Source organism: Engystomops pustulosus, chromosome 8, assembly GCF_040894005.1.
Source record: "Engystomops pustulosus chromosome 8, aEngPut4.maternal, whole genome shotgun sequence".
In the NCBI taxonomy this organism is placed as follows: domain Eukaryota; kingdom Metazoa; phylum Chordata; class Amphibia; order Anura; family Leptodactylidae; genus Engystomops; species Engystomops pustulosus.
In genome coordinates this window covers 119143397-119170597 of record NC_092418.1, presented here as the reverse complement: position 1 = coordinate 119170597, position 27201 = coordinate 119143397, and the positions used below count along the sequence as shown (strand labels likewise).

The 27201-nt window shown below is 41.7% G+C and overlaps 1 protein-coding gene across 1 annotated transcript in view; it reads left to right on the top strand.

Annotated features, from left to right (window-relative positions):
- The window catches only part of LOC140075962 (uncharacterized), a 795288-nt gene that overhangs the window by 741775 nt on the left and 26312 nt on the right, over positions 1 to 27201 (top strand). Inside the window, 4 exon segments of the mRNA XM_072122420.1 lie at positions 6361 to 6410; positions 6413 to 7038; positions 17120 to 18549; positions 20941 to 21108. Of these exon segments, the coding sequence (XP_071978521.1) occupies positions 6361 to 6410; positions 6413 to 7038; positions 17120 to 18549; positions 20941 to 21108 (2274 nt within the window).

Genomic DNA, 27201 nt, shown 5'->3' with positions numbered 1-27201 from the left:
GGCTGTGTCGGACCGTCTTTTTGTGTAAAACACTGACCGCTACCTGATCCCTCAAACTGAGGTTTGCACATGGGGGTAGTCCGTAAACTGCGGGTCTTTAGGGGACCGGGGGTGTTACACAGATAGCACCTGGATGCCACTCATACATGGGTAAGGTTGTCAGTCAGGAGGTACTTGTGTCGCATATGCTAACGCAATGCAGATAGACACCATATAATTGCCGCCAGGGAAGAAGCGTTGATCAAACAAATATACAGGCCTTGGTGCAAGGAGTGGATTACAGGACATGACACCACACCTTTCCTACTGTACAGTTCGGTTTAATGGCGTCAGCGACCAACTGTCATAAAGCTATATTTTTGTCTTAGTCCGACACCAACCCAGGTGCCTGTCTCCAGGACCATGGGCGGTTTGTCCCTACACCTCACATAGCCTGCACTTCCCAGAAGTGCCTTTAGCCCCTCTGTGCCCCAAACCATCTGTAGTCGAGCCGAGGGCGGCTCTTTCAATTGCCCCCGGGGTATGCAACACCCTCGCCGATGCAATGGCGAGGTAGTGCTTGCGAATACGTCCCACCTGCATGTAATCCCATTACACAACATGGTTCTAAGAGGACATAGGGATATTGCAGTGGTTAATCCTGCCTGGCAAGGCAGATGTTAATATGTGATGTAATTTCTATTATCCAATGATATGTGTTGCCTCCTGTCTCTGTGCACTGAGAGGTAATTGGAGGAGCAGCCACCACCTGACCAAAGGGAGGTAATAAAACCCCCTAGCCTGGAATGTTCTAGAGGAGAAAGAGAGAAATCTCTCTCAGGAGAGAGACCGGTCCTAGTCAGGCCCTCTGGGTCTGTAGGACACAAGCAGAGAGTAGTTAGCTGAGCAGCAGCTCAGAGACTCTAGCATACCAGACCAGTGCAGGAAGAGCCTAGCCCCTGCCTGAAGTGGAAGCTAAGACTAGAGGTAGTGTAGTGAGGAAAAGGGGTATCATTCCTACCTTCAAGGGTGATACCTGAAGAGATCCAGGACCGAGCTGAAGCCTCCTCTAAGGACACAGCTGCCTCCCAGCCTGCCCTATACATCCAGGCTGGTGAAATACATCCTGTGGCTCCCTCCAAATACCTCTCCAGTACTCCACCTGTTAAAGACACGTTTTCTGCAGTTCCTGCCGGTTGCAATAAACGAACTGTAAGTTGTTTTCTTCAACTTCTGTCTCCGTCTGGTCCCTGCTACTACAACTACCATCATCACCGGCACCCTGTCCATCACCCAGAGACTCACACTCGGGACATTAAGGGGTTGCCCCAGGGAGATCCGCTATAGCAGCCGCTCCCTCATCTTTTCTTGCCAACACCACCCTGCTGGAGACCTGCCAGGCTGTAGGACAGCCCTCCGGTTCCCCCGTACCAAGCACCGTGACAATAGCGTGCTTAGGCCGCAACCGCCAGCCACTCCGGTACCGCGGGCCCCGGCTGTCACCAGGCCTCACCTCAAGGGCTAGGCCCCGGTGGGGGATGTTGCAGCATGATAAGTGCTCGGCCTGGCTGATAGCAAACGTCACCGACACCCTTCATTTACATGGGGGGAAGATCTTTCATCATTAGGTACGGTATCTCCAAGAGGGGACAGACCAAGGGCTATAAGAGACCAGAGCAGGACCCACATGAGGAGAACTTCTTAGTGGAAGATCTTACTGGAGGAGCTTAGACTGAGAGACTGAGACACAGAATGGAGAGAGAACAGGACCAGATATGTGCAGAGGAGGGAGCCTGGGAAGGAGGACATGACGCTGGGGCCGGGGACCCCCAGAATGGTGAGAACTGATGGACTTATCAGTCATTACTTCCTAGATCTGATTTCTCTTCTGTTTCCCTTCCTTCTGCAATTATCCTTTCCCATAATGTGTCCAAGAAACTGATCTGTGATAACGTAGTCAGGGGGAGAGGAGGCAGTAATCTCCATACATGTGCAGTGTATATGTGCAGTACATGTCCTGATAGTGTGTAATGTATGAGGTTATGTGTATCCATGTGCATATGTACAAGCAGGGGCGTCGCTAGGGCAAAGGCACGGGCCCCGGATCTTTTGACCTGTGCCCCGAATGTCAACTGTGCAGGGGGATTTCCCCACTCTCATCACTATCTACATCCTCAGGACGTAGATAGCGATGAGCACTGTAGTGGTGAAGGAGCCGTCAGCTCCATTCACCACTGCAGAGAGCAGGAGACGCGATGACCCAGCGTCTCCAGCTTCTAGCAGCTCACTACAGCTGCCGGGAGCAGGAGACGCCAGGTGATGACGTCACCGCACCACAGTCCTGCAGTCCAGCCGGAGGGAAGACACGGGTGAGTGTCTGAGGGGGGGAGGAATTACTTGTGGCTGGAGGCTACGAGGAGATGGAGAGGGGGAAGGGGGGGGCTGGGGGGAACTTTTTGGAGTCTGTTAATAACATTAAGGAGACTGTGGGGACTACTACAGGGGGTTATGAGGACATGGGGGGCTGTGGTCAACATTACAGGGTACTGTGGTGGGCATGAAAGGAGGCTATGAGGACATGAAAGGGGGCTATGAGGACATGAAAGGGGGCTATGAGGACAAGAAAGGAGGCTATGAGGACAAGAAAGGGGCTATGAGGACAAGAAAGGGGGCTATGAGGACTTGAAAGGAGGCTATGAGGACATGAAAGGAGGCTATGAGGACATGAAAGGGGGCTATGAGGACATGAAAGGGGGCTATGAGGACATGAAAGGGGGCTATGAGGACAAGAAAGGGGGCTATGAGGACATGAAAGGGGGCTATGAGGACATGAAAGGGGGCTGTGAGGACATGAAAGGGGGCTATGAGGACTTGAAAGGAGGCTATGAGGACAAGAAAGGAGGCTATGAGGACAAGAAAGGGGGCTATGAGGACTTGAAAGGGGGCTATGAGGACATGAAAGGAGACTATGAGGACTTGAAAGGAGGCTATGAGGACATGAAAGGAGGCTATGAGGACATGAAAGGGGGCTATGAGGATATGAAAGGGGGCTATGAGGACATGAAAGGGGGCTATGAGGACATGAAAGGGGGCTATGAGGACAAGAAAGGGGGCTATGAGGACATGAAAGGAGGCTATGAGGACAAGAAAGGGGGCTATGAGGACAAGAAAGGGGGCTATGAGGACATGAAAGGGGGCTATGAGGACATGAAAGGGGGCTGTGAGGACATGAAAGGGGGCTGTGAGGACATGAAAGGGGGCTATGAGGACTTGAAAGGAGGCTATGAGGACAAGAAAGGGGGCTATGAGGACAAGAAAGGGGGCTATGAGGACAAGAAAGGGGGCTATGAGGACTTGAAAGGGGGCTATGAGGACATGAAAGGAGACTATGAGGACTTGAAAGGAGGCTATGAGGACATGAAAGGAGGCTATGAGGACATGAAAGGGGGCTATGAGGACATGAAAGGGGGCTATGAGGACATGAAAGGGGGCTATGAGGACATGAAAGGGGGCTGCGGAGGACATGAAAGGGGGCTATGAGGACATGAAAGGGGGCTATGAGGACATGAAAGGGGGCTATGAGGACATGAAAGGAGGCTGCGGAGGACATGATAGGAGGCTGCGGAGGACATGAAAGGGGGCTGCGGAGGACATGAAAGGGGGCTATGAGGACATGAAAGGGGGCTGCGGAGGACATGAAAGGAGGCTATGAGGACATGAAAGGGGGCTATGAGGACATGAAAGGGGGCTATGAGGACATGAAAGGAGGCTGCGGAGGACATGAAAGGAGGCTGCGGAGGACATGAAAGGGGGCTGCGGAGGACATGAAGGGGGCTATGAGGATATGAAAGGGGGCTGCAGAGGACCTTTTTGGGGGCCATGAGGACATTACAGGGGGTTGCAAAGGACATTACAGGGGCATTTTTGGTGACATACAGCTGCCATAGGAGTCCCCGGTATGGTGAGCACACTTTTGCGCCACCGTGCCATTGCTGGAAAAAAGATCTTTCTGGAAAGTACAGTCTGGCTGCACGACTTCATATGGAGAGGGGAGGAGTAAGGAACATAAGAACATAAGATGTCTGTTTGGTAAACTCCCCAGGGGTGACCAGTGGTACATATGCATTGGGGCCCGTGCCCCTGATCTTTTGCGACCCTAGCAACGCCCCTGTGTACAAGTCATGGATCTAAAAATGTGTATACATAAACTCTTATACAACACAACATATTCTACTGCGCTATTTCATATTCATGAAAAATATTGAGCTCTGTATTTTTGCCTGGGATTAGGGTTAGTTGTACATGTCAGCATTATTCACCTGTACCACGTATAGCAGTTTTATCTGTGTGTACAGCTAGTTGGCTCTGGTGTCTGGGATGTTTGTGGTGTGTTGCATTTTTGCGGTGTCTGTGCTCAAGGCCTCCATGGACATTATCTGAATCCATCATTTTTAGCAGCTTAAAGTGTAACCTTAATTTCACAAATATTTCCTATAGGTGCAGAGGTATAGGGGTGCAGGGATGTAAAGGTATAGGGGTGCAGGGATGTAGAGGTATAGGGGTGCAGGGATGTAGAGGAATAGGGGTGCAGGGATGTAGAGGTATAGGGGTGCAGGGATGTAGAGGAATAGGGGTGCAGGGATGTAGAGGTATAGGGGTGCAGGGATGTAGAGGTATAGGGGTGCAGGGATGTAGAGGTATAGGGGTGCAGGGATGTAGAGGAATAGGGGTGCAGGGATGTAGAGGTATAGGGGTGCAGGGATGTAGAGGAATAGGGGTGCAGGGATGTAGAGGAATAGGGGTGCAGGGATGTAGAGGTATAGGGGTGCAGGGATGTAGAGGTATAGGGGTGCAGGGATGTAGAGGAATAGGGGTGCAGGGATGTAGAGGTATAGGGGTGCAGGGATGTAGAGGTATAGGGGTGCAGGGATGTAAAGGAATAGGGGTGCAGGGATGTAGAGGTATAGGGGTGCAGGGATGTAGAGGTATAGGGGTGCAGGGATGTAGATGTATAGTGGTGCAGGGATGTAGAGGTATAGGGGTGCAGGGATGTAGAGGAATAGGGGTGCAGGGATGTAGAGTTATAGGGGTCAGGGATGTAGAGGTATAGGGGTGCAGGGATGTAGATGTGTAGGGGTGCAGGGATGTAGATCGATAGGGGTGCAGGGGTGTAGAGGTATAGAGGTGCAGGGATGTAGAGGTATAGAGGTGCAGGGATGTAGAGGTATAGGGGTGCAGGGATGTAGAGGTATAGGGGTGTAGGGATGTAGAGGTATAGGGGTGCAGGGATGTAGAGGTATAGGGGTGCAGGGATGTAGAGGTATAGGGGTGCAGGGGTGTAGAGGTATAGGGGTGCAGGGATGTAGAGGTATAGGGGTGCAGGGATGTAGAGGTACAGGGGTGCAGGGATGTAGAGGTATAGGGGTGCAGGGATGTAGAGGTATAGGGGTGCAGGGATGTAGAGGTACAGGGGTTCAGGGATGTAGAGTTATAGGGGTGCAGGGATGTAGAGGTATAGGGGTGTATGGGATGTAGAGGTATAGGGGGCAGGGATGTAGAGGTATAGGGGTGCAGGGATGTAGAGGTATAGAGGTGCAGGAATGTAGAGGTATAGGGGTGCAGGGATGTAGAGGTACAGGGGTGCAGGTATGTAGAGGTATAGGGGTGCAGGTATGTAGAGGTATAGGGGTGCAGGCATGTAGAGGTATAGGGGTGCAGGGATGTAGAGGTATAGGGGTGCAGGGATGCAGAGGTATAGGGGTGCAGGGATGTAGAGGTATAGGGGTGCATGGGGTGTAGAGGTATAGGGGTGCAGGGATGTAGAGGTACAGGGGTGCAGGCATGTAGAGGTATAGGGGTGCAGGGATGTAGAGGTATAAGGGTGCAGTGGTGTAGACGTATAGGGAAGGTATAGTTCTGCTTTGTGTTCTGCATGAGCAAAGTTCCTTTTATCCATTGTCCTATCACAGTATAAAAGTAAGATATAAAGCCTGAATTATAATTATAATATAATAAGGGTTTAGATCTGTGCTTAGAGTTTACACAGGAGAGAAGTTTTGTTTTTGTGCTCAAAATGTGGCAAATATATGACACTGAATTCACAGCTGATTAGACTTGAGAGATGAAATAGAAATGGTATAAAATATTAATATCATCAGAGATTTGATCCAATTTGACACTATTGTCCCCAGCAGATAACGTCACCTCCAGCTCAGAGGAACATCTGATATGTCCTGATATTATAGCTGATGATTCAAGCTCAGCCCTTCACAATGATCTATCATCGGATTCTGGTACATTGGGCATCGGTTCTGAGAGATCACAGACTAATAGACATAAAAGAACTCACCAACGAGATGAACGTCCAAGAAGTCACCCCAGGGAGAAGCCGTTTTCATGTTTAGAATGTGGAAAAGATTTTAATCACAAATCACGCTTGTTATACATGAGAGAACTCACACAGGAGAGGAACCATTTTCATGTTCACAATGTGGCAAAGGTTTTAATCACAAATCACATCTTGTTGTGCATGAGAGAACTCACACAGGGGAGAAGCCATTTCCATGCCCCGAATGTGGCAAATGTTTTATTCGGAAATCAGTTCTTATCGAACACGAGCGAATCCACACAGGGGTAAAGCCGTTTTCCTGCACAGAATGTGGTAAATGTTTTATTCAGAAATCAGCTCTTATTACACATAGGAGAATTCACACAGGGGAGAAGCCATTTTCATGTTCTGAATGTGGCAAATGTTTTTCTCTAAATGGGGTGCTCAAAATACATAAGAGAATTCACACAGGGGAGAAAACATTTTTGTGTTCTGAGTGTGGCAAAAGTTTTAATAATAAAGCAGATCTTGTTAAACATGAGAGAATTCACACAGGGGAGAAGCCATTTTCATGCTCACAATGTGGCAAATGTTTTATTCAGAAATCGGGTCTTATTGAACATAAGAAAATCCACACAGGGGAGAAGCCGTATTCATGTACAGTATGTGGGAAATGTTTTACATGGAAATCACATCTCAACAGACATCAAAGAATCCACACAGGCCAGAAAGCATGTTAACGTTCAGAAAGTGATAAGTGTTTATATAATGAGATATAAAAGAAACCACACGGGGAGAAGTCATGTTCATTTTTTTTTATCAACATTTGTAAATGATTTATAAAGAATTATATGAAATGTATCAACCAATAAACTACAGGCAGTCCCCGGGTTACATACAAGATAGGGACTGTAGGTTTGTTCTTAAGTTGAATTTGTATGTAAGTCGGAACTGTATACTTTATCATTGTAACCCCCAGCCAAATTTTTTTTTGGTCTCTGTGACAATTGAATTTTAAAAATGTTGGATTTTCATTAGAACCTGGATTCATAATAAAGCTTCATTGTAGACACCAGTGATAACTGTTACAGCTGTTTATTGTAACCTAAGGATAAAGTACAGTAAATTGGCAACATCCAGAGGTCCGTTTGTAACTAGGGGTCGTATGTAAGTCAGGTGTTCTTAGGTAGGGGACCGCCTGTACACATGAAAAAAGTTGGAGGACTTCGACAATCGTAATACATATACAGAGAAGCAGAGAAAAATGTAGATAAAGGAACCACCTGAATTTTTACCTAAGTAACAAAGAACATTGGAGGGAATTTTTTATTGGCTTTCTACCCGTTTTTGGCAGATTTTTTTTAGCCATATTTATGAGGTATCGCCGCCACAATATTGTTCCTCTTCACAATCCTCATGCCTTTTGTTTGGTACCTGAATTTGGGCGCAACTTGTGAACCCAACGCGTTTCCTGTGCTTCTAGGTTCCCAACACTTTTTTAGGCACATTTTTTAGCGTCCAATTAGACAAGCTAAAAGCTGTTGACCAGGTTCTATTTCACCTGCATAAATGTGGAGCAAGTTCAGAACCTTTTCGGTTGTGTGCCAAGTCATTCAGCTCCTGTGCCAAAATCTAACATCCCAATCTAAAAATTGGACAATTTGTGCTCCGGAATACCAGACCTTTCACCGCTATGAATGAATGCCCCCATTGTATTCTATCAGTGAAGTTTATGTAAAAAGAAGCCAAACTTATTCAAATAGGCCCATACACTCTTCTTGTATTCAGCACCACATAGTGTGAGGATGGACTCTGCGTGTTATGGAAATCCATTCCCGGATTTGCTCCTCAGCCCTCCCCAACATCTCCACACACTTGTGACGTCCCACCGGTTTTTAATCTACAAATTCACTTGCCTTTATTTTTGACATTTTTAGGTTCTAATTGATCAGAGACATGGCCATTTATGATCCCTGGTTAAGGGGGCTGTTCCTCAACATGTGGGAGCCATATTGTATTCAGAATATCACCCTAGTCCATGTGTCTCCAGTAGATGTTACTTGTGGGTTAAGGTTTCTCTCTGGGCAATATCACACTATAGGATAACGCCGAGGTGAGGTCCATAAGAACACACAAATATCATAAAGGTCCTGGCACCTTTAACTCCTAATACTAGGTTAAATATCAAGTACCTCAATATCATTGTCCCACAACCACAGTAGAAACTCTCTTGCCACAAAGTATCTCTCCCTTATCAAGGTTCTTCTCCTGGTGTAACCACTTGAGGCCATTTGTCCCACATGGGAGTTGTTTGCAGGAGCTATCTTGGGTAGCGTGAGGTAAGTCATGGTTTTAAAGAAACTATATAGTATATTGTTAGAGATTTTTATCTGGGTCTCAGACCCCCCATTGCATGGTGACTTTCAAATTAAATCTTTCATGGCTCCTGGTACCAGGAGGAGAGAACAAACCCAAGACGCAGACACGGTCTTTAGCTGCACCCAAATCACACTCTTTATTTCAAAAACCACAGTCATATATCAAAACAGAAAAAGCAGAATTGGGGGGGGGGGGTGTGTGAAGAAGAAGTTAAGAATACTGTAATGCTATTGGCCATAATGAATTTACCAGCACATTCTCAGAAAAGGTTGATTGGCCTTGTTCACAGACATGTTTATACTAATTTCCCTGAGGAGAAGGAGATAAGCTGGCGCTAGAACCAAGATATATAACAAAAGATGAAGGACAGACTGGCTTCTCATTAAATGTCAAGGGAATTAGTTGGCAGGCGAGCAAACAGGTTACAAAAAAATGAAGTTTGAATCATGACCTTAGCTGGACAGTGCTTGACCCCCAGCTAATACTTAAAATGGCTTCTGTTTGGTTCTCTTTCTCCAAGATGGCCACCATAGAGAAATATATCATTAACAATATCAACCATCCAAAATTATCTGTTTATGTCCCTTAATCATTTAAATAGCAAATAGAGCAAAAACTGCCTGTAGAGTGGAACATTAAAATCTCAAATCTTTATTTATTACAAAAACTAGGCCCATGAAAAATAACCAAAAAGAGCCTTACACTAGATCTGTGCAATTACAGACTTAGGTAACTCCTCTGGGGAAAGTGTGCCAGTCATATACATATGAACTTGGGTAAGAGGGATAATGTGTCACCTCACTAATTACCCTGATTATGTTGCAGTGCTAGTTGAATTGGAGACTGGTCACACGCTTCCATATATCAGCCCATTGGAGGACCTACTAAAGTGCTAGAACAGAGCCAGTAGGAAGGATTCCCTTCAATTGTATCTCTTGGCTCATGTTCCTATACATAAAACCCTTAAAAGTGGCGTGTTACAATATTCTCATGGCACAGCAGTACACCTAACGCGTTTCCCTGCTATTGGTAAGCGTAGCAGTTCATCAGAGGTGTGAAGTGGATTATATAGAAGCACCTGAGCCACAGCGCTCCATATCGCACCGCTGATACTATGACCCTCTTGTATTTGTCAATGCGTTATGCTGTCAAGGTTAGTGGTGTTAGCAAGTTAGTGCATCAGTTCAGAGCCGGGATGCTGTATAAATTTAGACCCTATCTAACTGGCTCATAGTTATTACACATAACACTCGCTAAGTATCTAGACAGGATGCTGGCTCTAGTTGGGCCGCGCATCTAGCATGCACGAGCGGCTATTTATAGCCTAAGCTCCGCCCACCAAAAGAGGGCTTGACCAATGCGCCTTCACTTAGCCACTATCAATACTCTATGTACTAGTGACGAATCGGAGATGTCACCAAAGTAGGAGCGCCCCGATCCACCAGTCACCAGAGTCGTGGTGAAGTCTCCACCCACCTGAATACAGGCCAATCCCCCATTCCATAGCGTAGGGACCCGGATACCAACTGTTGCTTAGAGACGTTTACATTGCAGACCTGGATGGTAAGTATCTACTTTACACCAGTGAAAACACACAATTAGGCTTTTTATTAAACCAGGAAAGTGAATTCTGGATGAAGACAAAATCGAAGCAAGGACACCATAATAAAAATAAATCAGTATACCAAAAAGGATGATGCACCCATATCTAATGTAATGCCCTCAGTGTCATAAACCATCAGCCTGACTGATAAGGAAGTGGGACCAACACCCTTCATTTACATGGGGGAGCTTTTTGAGACAAGAAGGGGCAGACCAAGGTGTATAAGAGACGCAAGCAGGACTCACATGGGTGAACTTCTTGGTGGAAGATCTTACTGGAGGAGCTTAGACTAAGAGACTGAGACACAGAATGGAGAGAGAGCAGGTCCAGATATGTGCGGAGGAGGGAGTCTGGGAAGGAGGACATGACGCTGGTGCCAGGGACCCCCCAGAATGGTGAGTACTGACAGCCTTTATTGTTTTTGTGAAATTATTTCTCCTCTGTCCCATTATTTCTATATCCACTACCACAAAATGTTTCCAAGAACCTGGTACATATGTTGGATGTGAATATCTGTTATATCCAGTGTATATGAACCAGTAATTTCCATAAATACAGGATGTGTACATGTGCAGAATATGTGTGTGGAAGTGACAGCGCCAATCAAAGATGCACTGGCCCTTTAAATATTCGAGTGGCGGCGCGCAGCCAGGAAGGGAGAGGTCGTGGAGAGGTAAGTGCGGGCTAGTGGATGGGGCAGTGCCATGGAGAGGGGCACTGTTATGCCCGCAATCTGTGACATGGATCGCAAGGGCACTTGTGACAGTACCCTTTCCCCCTTCGGCCTCCCCCTCTTCTTGGTCCCAAGAAACCTCTGGAGGAGACTTTGACCCAAAATATTCTCTTCAGGCTCCCAGGATCTCTACTCAGGCCTCAACCCCTTCCAGTCTACAAGGAAGAACCGCCTAACTCTCACCCCTTCATGTCCAACACCTCCTTGACTTCATAGACATCAGTAGAGTAAGCCTCAGGAAGAGGAGAATGTTTTGAGAAGCGGTTCAAGACGGCTGGCTTCAGGAGAGAGACATGGACACCGGGTTGATGTGCTTGATTACCTCAAAGGAACCAAGGAACCGGGGACCAAGCTTGTAGCTAGGTATCTTTAGCGGACGTATCTGGAGGATAATTACACCTTGTCACCCAGAGAGAAGACAGGATGAGCTCGATGCTTCTTATCAGCCTGGTTTCTGATGGCCACGCCTCCTTAATTGGACAAGTCGAAAAAGTGCCAAAAAACTGTCTAAAAGTCTTGATAAATGTGGCGCAAGGCATTATAGACAGTGTTTTTGGCACAAAACCACCAGAATTGTGGTGCAAGTGGGTTTATAAATCCCATCTTGTTCAGCATGAGAGAATTCACAAAGGGGAGAAGCGGTTTGTGTTTACAATGTGACAAATGGTTAATGGTTAGATAGTCTTTAACGGAGTGTTTTTTCGCTCATTTCTCGCTCTCCACCTTCAAAAATCCATAGCTTTTTCATTTTTTCGTGTACTGAGCTGTTTGAGGACTGATTTTCTGTGAAACAAATTTGACTTCTCTGTGGCATTATTTATGATTCCATGGCAAGCAATAGGAAACTGGAAAAAAATTCCAGATGTGGAAAAGTTGGGCAACAAAAAGTGTTTCAGTCACTTTCTTGTGGGCTCAGTTTTTACAACTTTTACGTTACGCTCCTCTGCTTTATTCTTTGCTTTGGTACTATCACAGAGATACCAAATTTACATAGGTATTATTGCCTTTTAATACATTTTGAAATATTAAACAGACGTGTATGAAAAAGAAAAAAAATTTCTCCATCTTCTGAAGCGAATAACTTTTTCACAATTTGGTGTACAGAGCTGTGTGAGGTGTCATTTTTTGCCCCCTGTCTATGGTAATGGTAGAAACTCCTCTCCTCTAGGTGTAGAGGATAACCCCTGTATATGGTGATGGTAGATCATCCTCTCCTCTAGGTGTAGAGGATGCCCCTGTCTATGGTGATGGTAGAACCTCCTCTCCTCTAGGTGTAGAGGATGCCCCCTGTCTATGGTGATGGTACAACCCCCTCTCCTCTAGGTGTAGTTCAGGGGTGAATGACCCACGGCCGTAGACCCCCAAGTTGCTGCCCTTGCCCTGCTGTCTGTAGTTATATTCTTGTACATAGGGGCAGTATTATAGTAGCTATATTCTTGTACACAGGGGGCAGTATTATAGTAGTTATATTCCTGTACATAGGGGGCAGTATTATAGTATATTCTTGTACATAGGGGCAGTATTATAGTAGTTACATTCTTGTACATAGGGGGCAGTATTATAGTAGTTATATTCTTGTACATAGGAGGCAGTATTATAGTAGTTATATTCTTGTACATAGGGGGCAGTATTATAGTAGTTATATTCCTGTACATAGGGGGCAGTATTATAGTAGTTATATTCTTGTACATAGGGGGCAGTATTATAGTAGTTATATTCCTGTACATAGGGGGCAGTATTATAGTAGTTATATTCCTGTACATAGGGGGCAGTATTATAGTAGTTATATTCCTGTACATAGGGGGCAGTATTATAGTAGTAATATTCTTGTACATAGGGGGCAGTATTATAGTAGTTATATTCTTGTACATAGGGGGCAGTATTATAGTAGTTATATTCCTGTACATAGGGGGCAGTATTATAGTAGTTATATTCTTGTACATAGGGGGGCAGTATTATAGTAGTTATATACCTGTACATAGGGGGCAGTATTATAGTAGTTATATCCCTGTACATAGGGTGCAGTACTATAGTAGTTATATTCTTGTACATAGGGGGCAGTATTATAGTAGTAATATTCTTGTACATAGGGGGCAGTATTATAGTAGTTATATTCTTGTACATAGGGGGCAGTATTATAGTAGTTATATTCTGGTACATAGGGGGCAGTATGCACCTGCTGCATAGGTTCAGACAATTTCCATCATTATTATGGTCTTGTTTGTGCACTGTACTGCCCTATTCTCCAACATCTGAAGTTAATCTCTTTAAGGTCTGTAGTTTCCTGATTGCCTTTTGACCATTTCTTTGAATCTTGGCACCACATTTGCTATGCCCTAGTCCTGTGGAATTTTATGGAATCTTAAATATTAAACATATCACAACATATCTATCAGAGAAGACAAACGTAGAGAAAAATAGGAAAAAATGTCTCACATATCCTTATATCCAGAAACTTACTTTGAGGATAGTGGAGGCTTGTTTGGAGTGCCCACGTGTTGCTGGCTTGTTTGTCCACACCATGACTAAGGCTTGAGAGCAAGCTGAAACGCGTAGGTGGATTACCTACATGTCACTTTTCCTGCACTCTTTTTAATGTAAGAAGAATAAAGTTTTGAAGTTTTATGGGATGTGCCACGTATACTCTCTTTTACTTGGCTTACTATCAGAGAAGACAAGTCATGTAGTATCCAGGGTGTATTCCACCGGGGCCCAGTGATTGGTCTATTTTAGGTGTTTTAATACAGCGTTGCAGCTGTTTTTGGGTTAAGCAGCTGAGTTTAATAGGAAAAGTACATTATTTTTCATATCATCGGTCAGGGGATTTTCGTTTATTTGAAACGCAACATTGAATAGATTGACCCTTTCCTTATCTCCCTCCACCACAATCCCAAGTTATTTTTAAATTACTCCACCATGACCCCAGGTTATTTCTTATCTCACTCCATCATTACCCAAGGTTTTTATTTGTGTTTAGTTTCTTTTTATTTATATATTCATTAGATAATTTGGTATATTTTTTACTTTACTTTTGTTTCTGCCTTTCTTTGTTGTTTATAGAATCAACAAAGTAAAACAATATGTCTGTATTATCATAGTATTTATTTAACTTAATTATAAAAAGTATCCGATTAGTTTATGTGAAGCAAAATTTCAAAACCATAGTTTAAGGAGGATTTTATGTTTAAAAAGTTTAGACATCTAAATATTCCTTTTATTTTTGGACATCATATGTAATCCTGAAATATTGAGATGACAAAGAACTTAGATATTTGATGATGATTACTGTGATCAGACACTGGCATTTGGTTATAAAATTCCCAAATATATTTTTCATTGCATTTTTTTTTACTTTTTATTTAAAAACGTTGATAAAGGCTAATTTTAGATAATGTAAACTTGGGAAAGGAGCTCACGGCTTTGGTTTTTTTGCCACTGTTTAAGAGTAAAAGATGTAACAAATATATGGAAGAATTAAAAAATTTCATACAGAAATTAAAACCTTTACAATTATGTTGAAGTAAAACTTTGGCAATGCAAATTATAGTATTTACTTGACTGTATCATATAGTGACAAAAAAGCAGCAAATGTTGCCATTAAAAAGTTTATTATTCGCCACCGATACTGATTTTTTTTTTACGGTTAAATTACTAAAAAGATTTAAAAAATGCAAAAAGATCTCAAAATTTTAATGGACAAAAATAACACTTTATTGTATGGTATTCTTCTGCTCCATGAAGCCATTTCCAGGACAGGGCAGTCACATGGTCATCGGAGACACCTTGTCTGCATGGATTTGCATTCCCTATTGTTCAGGATGTGGAATCAGTAGGGAATCACACAGGGACATTTGGCCGAGTAAAGATTTGCAAATTAAGTTATCTAGTTTCATCAGAAAGACACATCCTGGTCTCCTTTCTTTGGTGGGAGGGAGTGATAAACCCATAACAAAGGAGAACAATCAGAGTGTCATAAACAATGAGTCTGGCTGATAAGGAAGTAGCACCAACACCCTTCATTTACATGGGAGAGATTGTTGAGACAAGAGTGGGCAGACCAAGGGGTATAAGAGACCCAAGCAGGACTCACTTTAGGAGAACTTCTTGGTGGAAGATCTTACTGGAGGAGCTTACACTAAGAGACTGAGACACAGAATGGAGAGAGAGCAGGTCCAGATATGTGCGGTGGAGGGAGCCTGGGAAGGAGGACATGACGCTGGTGCCAGGGACCCCCAGAATGGTAAGTACTGACAGCCTTCGATACTTTGTAGAACTGATCCTTCTTCTGACCTCTTCTTTGGATGTTGGATGTGAATATCTGTTATCTCCAGTGTATATGAGCCAGTAATATCCATAAATTAAGGATTTGTATATCTGCAGAATATGTGTGTCCTTAGAATGTGTAACTTGTATCTATGCTATAATGCATATAGATGTGTAGTGTACAAGTAAAGGATGTAAACATATATATTTGTATTTCTGTATGTACACATATACTTATTACAATGTTGTATAGCATGACATATTCCACTATTCTATTCCATATTAACAAAGGATTTGAGCTGGTTTGGCAGCATTATTCATTGTACTTTTTTGGTATGTCCCAATGCACCCAGGGGCATAGCCGTTTGCACGTGTGTTTCAGACAGAAAACACGCAATTGGGAATGAGCACCATGGGCCACATTTATTATGCAGTCTGCACCAGAATTCTAGCATAAACTTCACATAAAAACATCTGCAAAGTGATTGCACATGAACTTAGGAAGTGCTTCCATCGGGATTGTGCCGCGGCTGCACTGTTCAAGTTGCGACACAATGCTGTGCACAGAAAGGGGCGTTCCAATATGTATTCACACTGGCCACCACATTTATGTCACAAGTTTCGCAGTTATGTAGAGGTATAGTAAACTTGAGGCTTAGCAGTGCAAGTATGGGGTTGCAGGAATGTAGATGGTTAGGAATGAAGCGACATAGAACCATAGAGGTGCAGAAATGTAGGGGTACAGTCATATACATGTGTAGGGGTGCAAAGATGTAGATACATTGAAATATAAAGCTTCAAATACAGGCAGTCCTGGGGCTACGTACAAGATTGGTTCTGTAGGTTTTTTCTTAAATTGAATTTGTATGTAAGTCGGAACTATATAGTTTATAATGGTAACCCCCAGCCAAATTCTTTTTGGTCTCTTTGACAATTGGATTTTTAAAATGTTTGATTGCAGACACCTGTGATAACTGTTACAGCTGTTTATTGTAGCCTAAGGCTAACGTACAGGAAATTACCAACAGTCGAGTGTTCTTAAGTAGGGGACCGCCTGTATGTACAAAATAGGGGTCATTCATCTTTAGGCTGGACATTTGTCTGTCTTTTTTTTCCTGGTTTTGGACTTGTTTGATTTGTCTTAGAGGGTGATATATCAACAAGCTGAGTTTTTGTGACTAGAGTTGCACAAAAATTTAAATTCTTCTGCAACTTTGTTAGGCTCTTGGTGCAAATATGCAAATGCACCCAATAAGATGAAAGATAAGAGCAAATAAACATAAAACCCTGAGATAAATGACCCCCAACATGACATATGCTTTACTCTGAAATCTGAGTTTTACTGAGAATTCACACAGGAGAGAAGATGTTTCTAGAATGTGATGCAGAAATCAGAAATGGTTTGACATGAAACAATTTAGCAATTTATGCAGAAATGTTATAAATCTTTATTTCATTACAGATTTTATTAACTTTGTTATCATTTAACATCTTGTTCCTTGCAGATGACGATAACTGGAGCTCAGAGGAACATCTGACATCTTCAAATATTACAGCTGATGATTGTGGGATCACACAAGATACATGTATAGAACACAACAGCAGAAGGGATTTACCCTCAGACCTTCATTGCAACAATCTATCATCTGATCATATTACATTCTGTCCTATCTATTCTGATTTATCACAGATGAACAGTCAAGAAAGAAGCCTCCACAGAGCAGCCGAGCATCTAACAGATGCAACCAGGAAGACATTTTCATGTTCTGAACATGGGAAAAATGTTACTGTTAATTGGAATCTCACACATCAGAACATTCACTCAGGGGAGCAGCCTTTTTCATGTTCAGAAAATGGAAAATGTTTTATTGAACGAAAAAATCTTGTTCAACATGAGAGAAATCACACAGGGGAGAAACCGTTTTCATGTTCAGAATGTGGAAAATATTTTAATCGGAAAACACACCTTATTCATCACGAGAGAACTCACACAGGGGAGAAGCCGTTTTCATGTTCAGAATGTGGCAAATGTTTTATTAAGAAATCAAATCTTGTGATACATGAAAGAGTTCATACAGGGGAGAAGCCATTTTCATGTTCAAAATGTGGAAAATGTTTTACTCATAAATCAAGTCTTGTTAAGCATGAGAGAATTCACACAGGGGAGAAACCGTTTTCATGTTCAGAATGTGGAAAAAATTTTGCTGATAAATCAAGTCTTGTTCAGCATGAGAGAATTCACACAGGGGAGAAACCATTTTCATGTTCAGAATGTGGAAAACGTTTTAATTGGAAAACAAATCTTGTTCAGCATGAGAGAATTCACACAGGAGAGAAGTCATTTTCATGTTCAGAATGTGGAAAATGTTTTACTCATAAATTAAGTCTTGTTCAGCATGAGAGAATTCACACAGGGGAGAAACCGTTTTCATGTTCAGAATGTGGCAAATGTTTTACTCAAAAAACACGTCTTGTTCAGCATGAGAGAATTCACACAGGGGAGAAACCGTTTTCATGTTTAGAATGTAAAAAATGTTTTAGTCAGAAATCAGACCTTGTGAAACATGAGAGAATTCACACAGGGGAGAAGCCGTTTTCATGTTCAGAATGTAAAAAATGTTTTAGTCAGAAATCAGACCTTGTGAAACATGAGAGAATTCACACAGGGGAGAAACCGTTTTCATGTTCAGAATGTGGCAAATGTTTTACACAAAAAACACGTCTTGTTCAGCATGAGAGAATTCACACAGGGGAGAAACCGTTTTCATGTTTAGAATGTAAAAAATGTTTTAGTCAGAAATCAGACCTTGTGAAACATGAGAGAATTCACACAGGGGAGAAACCGTTTTCATGTTCAGAATGTGGAAAAAATTTTGCTGATAAATCAAGTCTTGTTCAGCATGAGAGAATTCACACAGGGGAGAAACCATTTTCATGTTCAGAATGTGGAAAACGTTTTAATTGGAAAACAAATCTTGTTCAGCATGAGAGAATTCACACAGGAGAGAAGTCATTTTCATGTTCAGAATGTGGAAAATGTTTTACTCATAAATTAAGTCTTGTTCAGCATGAGAGAATTCACACAGGGGAGAAACCGTTTTCATGTGCAGAATGTGGCAAATGTTTTTCTCAAAAAACAAGTCTTGTACAGCATGAGAGAACTCACACAGGGGAGAAACCGTTTTCATGTTTAGAATGTGAAAAATGTTTTAGTAAGAAATCAAATCTTGTTCAGCATGAGAGAATTTACACAGGGGAGAAACCATTTTCAAGTCTTTAAGTGTTTAGATATGTAACGACATTTTGTCTATGTCTTGTTATTTATATATACTCATCCTCTTCTCCACTAAATAACAGGATTGCTTAAGACATCTTGGCCTGTAGGAGACGTTCCACAGGACACACATAAATGTTTGTAAATAGAGACCCCGGAAGATCAGGATGTGGGAATCTGGTTCTTGATTTGAAATGTAATACTTGACATTGATAAATGGATGTGGCCAAGGATTTGTTGGGGGAGCGGTTATTCTATTCTGGTGAATGACGATCCGGATGGTCTGTATTTATGTCCAGTTTATGGGTCCAATAACAATAAATGAACAATGAATTCCTACGACAAGATGTTGCCAAATACATCAATGATGTTTTCAATATATTATTATGTGTGATTTTATTTGTTATCTCTAATTTTATGTCACATTTCCGCACTAACCTTGAACCCTCCTTGTATTGAAAGGGCAAAAAATAAAGACGCACAGAGGTCTCGCTAGTTCTCCGTGGCTACAACATATTTCGGTTGTGTCATTGTTATCGGATGACACATTTATTTATTTAATTACTCTCTGCCTGATAATTGAACTACTCTGACACCTCCATCGTCCAACACAGGAACAAGCTCCAAAGCTTAAAACAGAGGTCCCCCCTGATGGACACTTCTCTCCTGATGGTCAATTTACTTTGAGGGTTGGCAGGATAAATGAGAGAAACATGGTTATTTATGCTGCACAGCTAGTTTGGTGTTTGGTCGCAAAAATAGCAGTGTTTTTTAATATGCTTGTTGATCCTCTTGTGGCTAATTTGTGAGGTGTCTTTGCCATAATATTGGTGTTTTTCCGACAATTACAACTTGTTCTTTTTATGGCCACTTGGGATTCAGAGACTCGTTCTTGGGTGCAATTTTTGGTGGAAAATGAAAGCAGCTATAAGCTAGTCTAGGGAGGGTAAATAGATTGCACATGTATTCAAAAAATGGATGTATGGTTTTAATTGTGCATTCAAAGGCTTTAGATCAAAATGCATCTCAGCTGCATAACGATAAATTTTGATATACAGTTTCGTAACTGAACAGATGAAAGTCACTAACAAAGATAATGGGGCAGATTTACTTACCCGGCCCATTCGCGATCCAGCGGCGCGTTCTCTGCGGTGGATTCGGGTCCGGCCAGGATTCACTAAGGTAGTTCCTCCGACGTCCACCAGGTGGCGCTGCTGCGCTGAAGTTCCCCGGAATGCACTGAAGTACACCGGCCTATTCCTAGTGAAGGTAAGCGCGAGTCTCGCAACACTTTTTTTTAAATCCGTCGGGTTTTCGTTCGGCCACGCCCCCTGATTTCCGTCTGCATGCTGGCGCCGATGCGCCACAATCTGATCGTTTGCGCCAAAATCCCGGGGCAATTCAGGGGAAATCGGCGCAAATCGGAAATATTCGGGTAACACGTCGGGAAAACGCAAATCGGGCCCTTAGTAAATGACCCCCATAGAGTTATAGGGTTGCAGAAATGTAGAGGTACAGGAACCTTGAGGTGTAGCGGTGCAAGTATTAGGTTGTAGGAATGCAGGAACAGTGGTAAGGGGAAATAGGGGGGCAGAGATATAGAGGTGTAGAGTTACAGAAATGTAGGGGTGCAAAGATGTAGATGAAATGAAATATAAAGCTTTAAATATGTACAGAATGGGGGTCATTCATCTTTAGTCCGGACATTTTTCTGTTTTCTTCTGCTTTTGGAATTGTTTGATTTATCTTAGAGGATGAAATATCAGGCAGCTGACTTTTTTTCTGGAGTCTTTAGATATATCAGATGCTAGACTGAAAAATTCTGTTGCTGTGATGTTCGCTAAGCGATTGGAGTGGCTTATTTTGGTGCAAAAATGCAAATGCACCAAAACAAGTTGCAAATATAGGAGAAAATAAAAATAAAGTTAAATTACCCCAATGTGTTTCACTCTGAAAGTTTACAAGATGTTTTACCGAGAATCCACACAGTAGAGAAGCTGTTTTGTGCGTTCAGAATGTGATGCTGAAATCAGAAATAGTTTGAAATAAAACAATTATGTAGAAATTTTATAAATATTTATATCTTTGCAGATTTCATAAACTTTTTTGTTACCTACCCTATTATTCCCAGGAGATGACGTTAGCCGGAGCTCAGGGGAAAATCTGATATCTTCAGATATTAAAGCTGTTGATTGTAGGATCACACAAAAACATATAAAGAAAACAACAGCAGAATGGATTTACCCTCAGACATTCCTTTTAATCAATCTATCATCTGATCCTATTACATTGGGCATCTATTCTGATACATCACAGACTAATGGTCAAAAAAGGAGCCACCACAGAGCAGCCGAGCATCTAAGAGCTGCAACCAGGAAGACATTTTCATGTTCTGAATGTGACAAATGTTTTACTCATAAATGGAATCTCCTCACACATCAGAAAATTCACACAGGGTAAAAGCCATTTCCATGCTCAGAATGTGGCAAATGTTTTATTAGGAAATCAGATCTTGTGAAACATCTAAGAGTTCATACAGCAGAGAAGCCGTTTTCATGTTTATAATGTGAGAAATATTTTAGTCATAAATCAAGTCTTGTTGAACACGAGAGAACTCACACAGGGGAGAAGCGGTTTGTGTTAACAATGTGACAAATGTTTTATAATGAAATCCCATCTCTAAACACGTCTCTCACACAGGAAAAAAGCAGCTTAATGATAAGAATGTGACAAACATTTTACTTGATGAAATACTTTTTATATATGAGAGGAGCCACAAGGGGAGAAGTCTTGTTGTTATTGAAGATCTGCATTTGTAATGGAGTTTGATGTTGTGTTGTATGAGATGCAATAACCAATAAACTTCAGATTGGATTAGAGAACTTGTACAATTATATAACACAATCAGAATAAGAGAGAAAAATGTGGAGGAGCTCGGATAAAGGATCAGCTGATGTTTTATCGTATACAGGTGTTTGATAAATTTCCCCCTTGTATAAGTAAAGCCTATGGTGACTAAATATATGGGAGCCCCTGATCGGATCTCAGCCCCATAGAGGTCTATAGCACCTGCATACACCACACCATGGCTGAACTGGGCGGCTGCTCCACATGATATAGGAAATGTCCCATATAATGGCTGCTTTTTATGGAGCGCACACCCCTCCTGCATTAATACAAGTGCATAAGGCCTATGGAACCAATGCACACAAAACATAATGGGGACCGATATCCAGCCAAAAATTTTATCAGTCCCCGTAGATGTCTATTGCAAACAGTCACAGTGGGGTCAGCATACGTTGAATCACCGCACCGTGACCGGCAAAGAAATGTCCTATATTCTGCTGTATTCCGGTGCCAGTCCTGCTCTTCTCTATTGAGAGGGGTCTGCTCACCCATCTTCTCTCCAGCAGGCGACCGAATGTTTGCCCATGCTATGCTGCACATACTTTAACATAAAAAATGATACCCTCATCTGTCAGAAGCAGGAATTACTATTTCAGGTCATGCATCTTTTTATTTTTATTTTTAAAGACACAATTTAGTCTTCATCCTTACTATTAACTCTTCAATGACCACTGTATCAGGTTTTTACAGTGCCAGAGGAAGTTTGCAGGACATCAGGTCCTGCTGGTGCCACTACTGGGTTATGTTATCACAGCCCAGTCCCTGCACCAACACCCAGGAATGGAAAAGCTTCAATCCTGAGTATTTAACCCCTTTGAAACCGTAGTCAAACCTGGACTGCAGTGCCTTAGCGGGTGCAGCTAAAGGGCTAATAACAGGTTTACAAGGGTATAAATCGATTTTCCATTGGAGTCGGCCCATGGCATTGACAAGGGTGAAAATTGCAGTAAAAATCCACAGCATTCTGTATAAATGTGCACACAATAGGGAATGGCTATAGAGATTACAATGCTAGAATGAAAAAATAATGAAAATTAAAAAAAAAATAAAATCACCCCAATTTAGCTACAACTGATATAAATGTAATATACAGTAAAAATCACAAGCAGGTATCAGTTTAGGTATCACTGCGTTTCAAACAAAATATGAAAACAGTTATTACAGATGGTGGAACCCCTATGGAACCCAAATGTCTGAAACGCTACTTTTACACCATTTTACATACCATAAAAAATGAATTCAAAAGTAATCAAAAGGTTGCACAGACATCAAAATGGGAGCAATGAACACATCAGCTCATTTTTCAGAAAATGACACCTCACACAGCTCCATAAGTATGAAAAAGTTATTAGCGCCAGAAGTTGGCAAAATTGTTTTTTTTCGTACACATTTGTTTAATTTTTGAAAATGTATTAAAGCACAATAAAACCTGTATAAATCTGGTATCACCTTGATCGTACTGAACCAAAGAATAAAGTAGATGTATCGTTTGGAGTCCAGAGTGAAAGTCGTAAAAACTGATCCCACAAGAAAGTGCCATAAAAGTGGGGGTTTTTTTGCCAATTTTAATCACATTTTGATTTTTTTCCAGCTTCCCAGTACAAGCCATGATATTATAAATAATGTCATGGAGTAGTAAAATTTGTTATGCAGAAAATAAGCCCTCACACAGCTCTGTACACAAAGAAATACAAAAGATATGTAAAAAGTTACAGATTTTTAAATGTGGGGGCGAAAAATGAACAAAAAAAATGCTGCATCCATAAGGGGTTAAGAAATCTTCAAATATATATATAAAAAAGAGATCTATCAAGTTATGTAGTATACAGGGTATGTCCCACCTGGGCCCAGTGATTGGTCTATTTTAGTCTTATTGACGTGACATTGCACTTCATCCCGAGATGGGCTGAGCCCTCTCCATGCAAGGTGGGCCTTTGCTGCATATTGCAGCAAACACCCACCGGTAACACCAGCGATCGGTGACAGTACTGACCTGTAAATGCCTCTGGTAAGGCTTCCGGAGGCCCTAGGGGAGCATGGGCTCAGCCATATTAGATTTGATTACTGTCCCCCTGTGAAGTCATCGGAGGCAGAAATCAGTTACCAGGACAGCCTTGGGTCATACAAAGATCCGAGGCTGTCTCGTTTTGCGTCCCGTTTTAACTACACAGTGTAATAAATAATGTACAAAATCCACATATACTGCCATACTGTAGTATGGCAGTATATGGTAGGATCAATCAGACAACCTAGGGTTAAAGTAACCTAGGGGGTTTTAAAAATAGTAAAGTAAAAAAAAGCTATATTAAAAAACCTAATAATTCAAATCACCCCCCTTTCACTAAACAGTAAAGATCATAAACACATTAGGTATTACCGCATTCAAAAATGCCCAATCTATCATAATATAATACTGGTTTTGTCACTGCGTTTAACTCCGTAATGGAAAATAGTGCCCAAAACCGCAAATGGCACTTTTTTGCCATTTTGAAAAATATTAAAAATTCAATAAAAAGTGATCAAAAGGTCACACCGTCCTAATATAAGAAGCATTGAAAACTTCATCAAAAGTCACAAAAAATAACACCACCCACAGCTCTATACACCAAAGTATGAAAAAGTTATTAGCTCCAGAAGAAGGCAAAATGAAGAATTTTCTTTTTGTACAGGTTTTAATTTTTGTACATGTATGAAAACATTATAAAACCTATAAAAATGTGTTATCTCAGTGATCGTACTGACCCACATAATGATGATCTGTCATTTGGGGCACACAGTGAAAGCTGTAAAATCCAAGCCCACAAGAAAATGGCGCAAATGCATTTTTCATCATTTTCACTGCATTAAAAAAAAAATTCTGCTTCCCAGTACATGGCATAGAATAGTATATACCGTCACTATGAAGTGCAATTTGTTATGCAGAAAACAAAGGAAAACAGAGCTCTTTACATGGAAAAATAAAAAAAGTTATTGCTTTTTAAAAGTGGGGAGTAAAAAATGGAAAGGCAAAAACAAAAAAGGTTGTTAGAGGATTTAAATTATTCTTCCTCATATCATCAATCTGGGGGATTTTTCTTTGTTTAACCGGTTAAGGACCGGGCCCTTTCCTGTTTTTTCAATTCCATTTTTCACTCCCCACCTTCAAAAATCTAGAACTTTTTTGTTTTTACACGTAAAGAGCTGTGTGATGGCTTGTTTTCTGCGTAACAAATTGCACTTCATAATGATGGTATTAAATATTCCATGCCATGTACTCGGAAGCGGGAAAAAATTTCCAAATGCAGTGAAAATGGTGAAAAACCGCATTAGCGCCATTTTCTTGTGGGCTTGGATATTACGTCTTTCACTGAGCGCCCCAAATGACATGTCTACTTTATTATTTGGGTAGGGAACGATAAAGGATATACCAAATTTGTATAGGTTTTATAATGTTTTCATACATTTAAAAAAATTAAAACCTCCTGTACAAAAATAATTTTTTTGATTTTGCCAAATTAGGGCGCTAATAACTTTTTTATACTTTATTGTACGGAGCTGGGCGTAGTGTCATTTTTTGTGAAATTTGATAATATTTTCAATGATATTATTTTTAGGACTGTACGACCTTTTGATCACTTTTTATAGATTTTTTTATATTTTTCAAAATGGCAAAAAAGTGCCATTTTCGACTTTGGGCGCTATTTTCCGTTACGGGGTTAAACGCATTGAAAAATCGTTGTCATATTTTGATAGATCGGGCATTTTTGGACGCGTCGATACCTAATGTGTTTATGATTTTTACTGTTTATTTATATTTATGTCAGTTCTAGGGAAAGGGGGGTGATTTGAAATTTTAGGTTTTTTTATTATAATTTTTTTTTGTTAAACTTTTTTTTATTATTCTTTTTACTATTTTTCAGACACCCTAGGGTACTTTAACCCTAGGTTGTCTGATCGATCCTATCATATACTGCCATACTACAGTATGGCAGTATATGGGGATTTTCCTCCTCATTCATTACAATGTGCTATCAGCACATTGTAATGAAGGGGTTAAAACGAAATAGCCTCGGGTATTCGGAAGACCCGAGGCAACCATGGAGACGGATCGCCACTCCCCGATGACATCACGGGGAGCGGTGATCCCAGGTAAGATGGCGGCGCCCATGTGCCGCTATCTTTTTGAAGCTGCCGGCATCTTTGCCGGCAGCCATCGCTGTGATAACACCCGCGATCGGTGCTAGCACCGATCGCGGGTGTTACCGGTAAGCCTTTGCTGCAATATGCAGCAAAGACTTACCGGCTATGGAGAGGGCTCTGCCCGTGAGCCCTCTCCATGCAGCGCGACCCGACCGCCGCCGTGAATACACGGTGGGCGGTCGCGAACCGGTTAAAAGGAAACATTGAACAGATTGACCCTTTCCTTATTTCCCTACAGCATGAACCCATGTTATTTTTTATTTCCCTTTACCATGACCCCAGGATATTCCTCATCTCCCTCCAACATGACCCCAGGATATTCCTCATCTCCCTCCACCATGACCAAATGTTATTCCTCATCTCCCTCCACCATGACCCCATGTTATTCCTCATCTCCCTCCAACATGAGCCCAGGATATTCCTCATCTCCCTCCACCATGACCCCAGGATATTCCTCATCTCCCTCCACCATGACCCCAGGTTATTCCTCATCTCCCTCCACCATGACCCCAGGTTATTCCTCATCTCCCTCCACCATGACCCCAGGTTATTCCTCATCTCCCTCCACCATGACCCCAGGTTATTCCTCATCTCCCTCCACCATGACCCCAGGTTATTCCTCATCTCCCTCCACCATGACCCCATGTTATTCCTCATCTCCCTCCACCATGACCCCATGTTATTCCTCATCTCCCTCCACCATGACCCCATGTTGTTCCTCAGAGGTTGGCACTTTCAGTTTCTAGTTTCTTGTCGCTTTTATAATTGGGAAATCATTTTGGTCTTGTTTTTGCTTTCTTTCTGTCTCTATTTTTGTTCCCTTCCTTTGTTGTTTACAGAATGTATTTTTCGGTACAAAGTTAAACGATACGGCTTTGCTTCCATAATTTTTTTCATAAAGCGCTTGTGTGCATGGAACCCTTTATTTAATTTAATTTAAAAAAATCTAAGTCGTCTATATGCTACAAAACTTCAAATCTATAGTTTATGAAGGAATTTATGTTTAAAAAGTTAAGAAATAAAAATGTTCCTTTTATTTTAGGGCATCAGATACAATCTTGAAATTTTAAGACGCCACAGAATTTAGATAATTGATGCTAATTAATGTGACCAGACACCGGAATTTATTTTTTCTAATTTAACAATAGTATTTTTTCATTGCATTTTTTGTTTTACTTTTTCCTTTAAAAGGGTGATACTGTTTTATTTTAGATAATGTAATCTCGGAAAACGAGTCTTTGGCACTGTGCCATTGTTTAAGAGTTAAGATATGACAAATATATTGAAGAATTAAAAAGTCATATATTAAAACTTTTACAATATTTTGTAGTAATAATGTTGGCAATGCCATAGTATGTACTTGACTGTATAATACAGTTATAAAAAAGCAGGACTTTGAAATACAAATGTTACTAACAAAAGTTTACTATATAGCACCAATACTGATTTTGTGACTGGAAAGAAATTCTAAAAATGTTTACTAAAATTATTTTAAAAATAAAAACATATCTCAATATTTGATTGGACATAAAAAGCACTTGATTGTATGATATTCT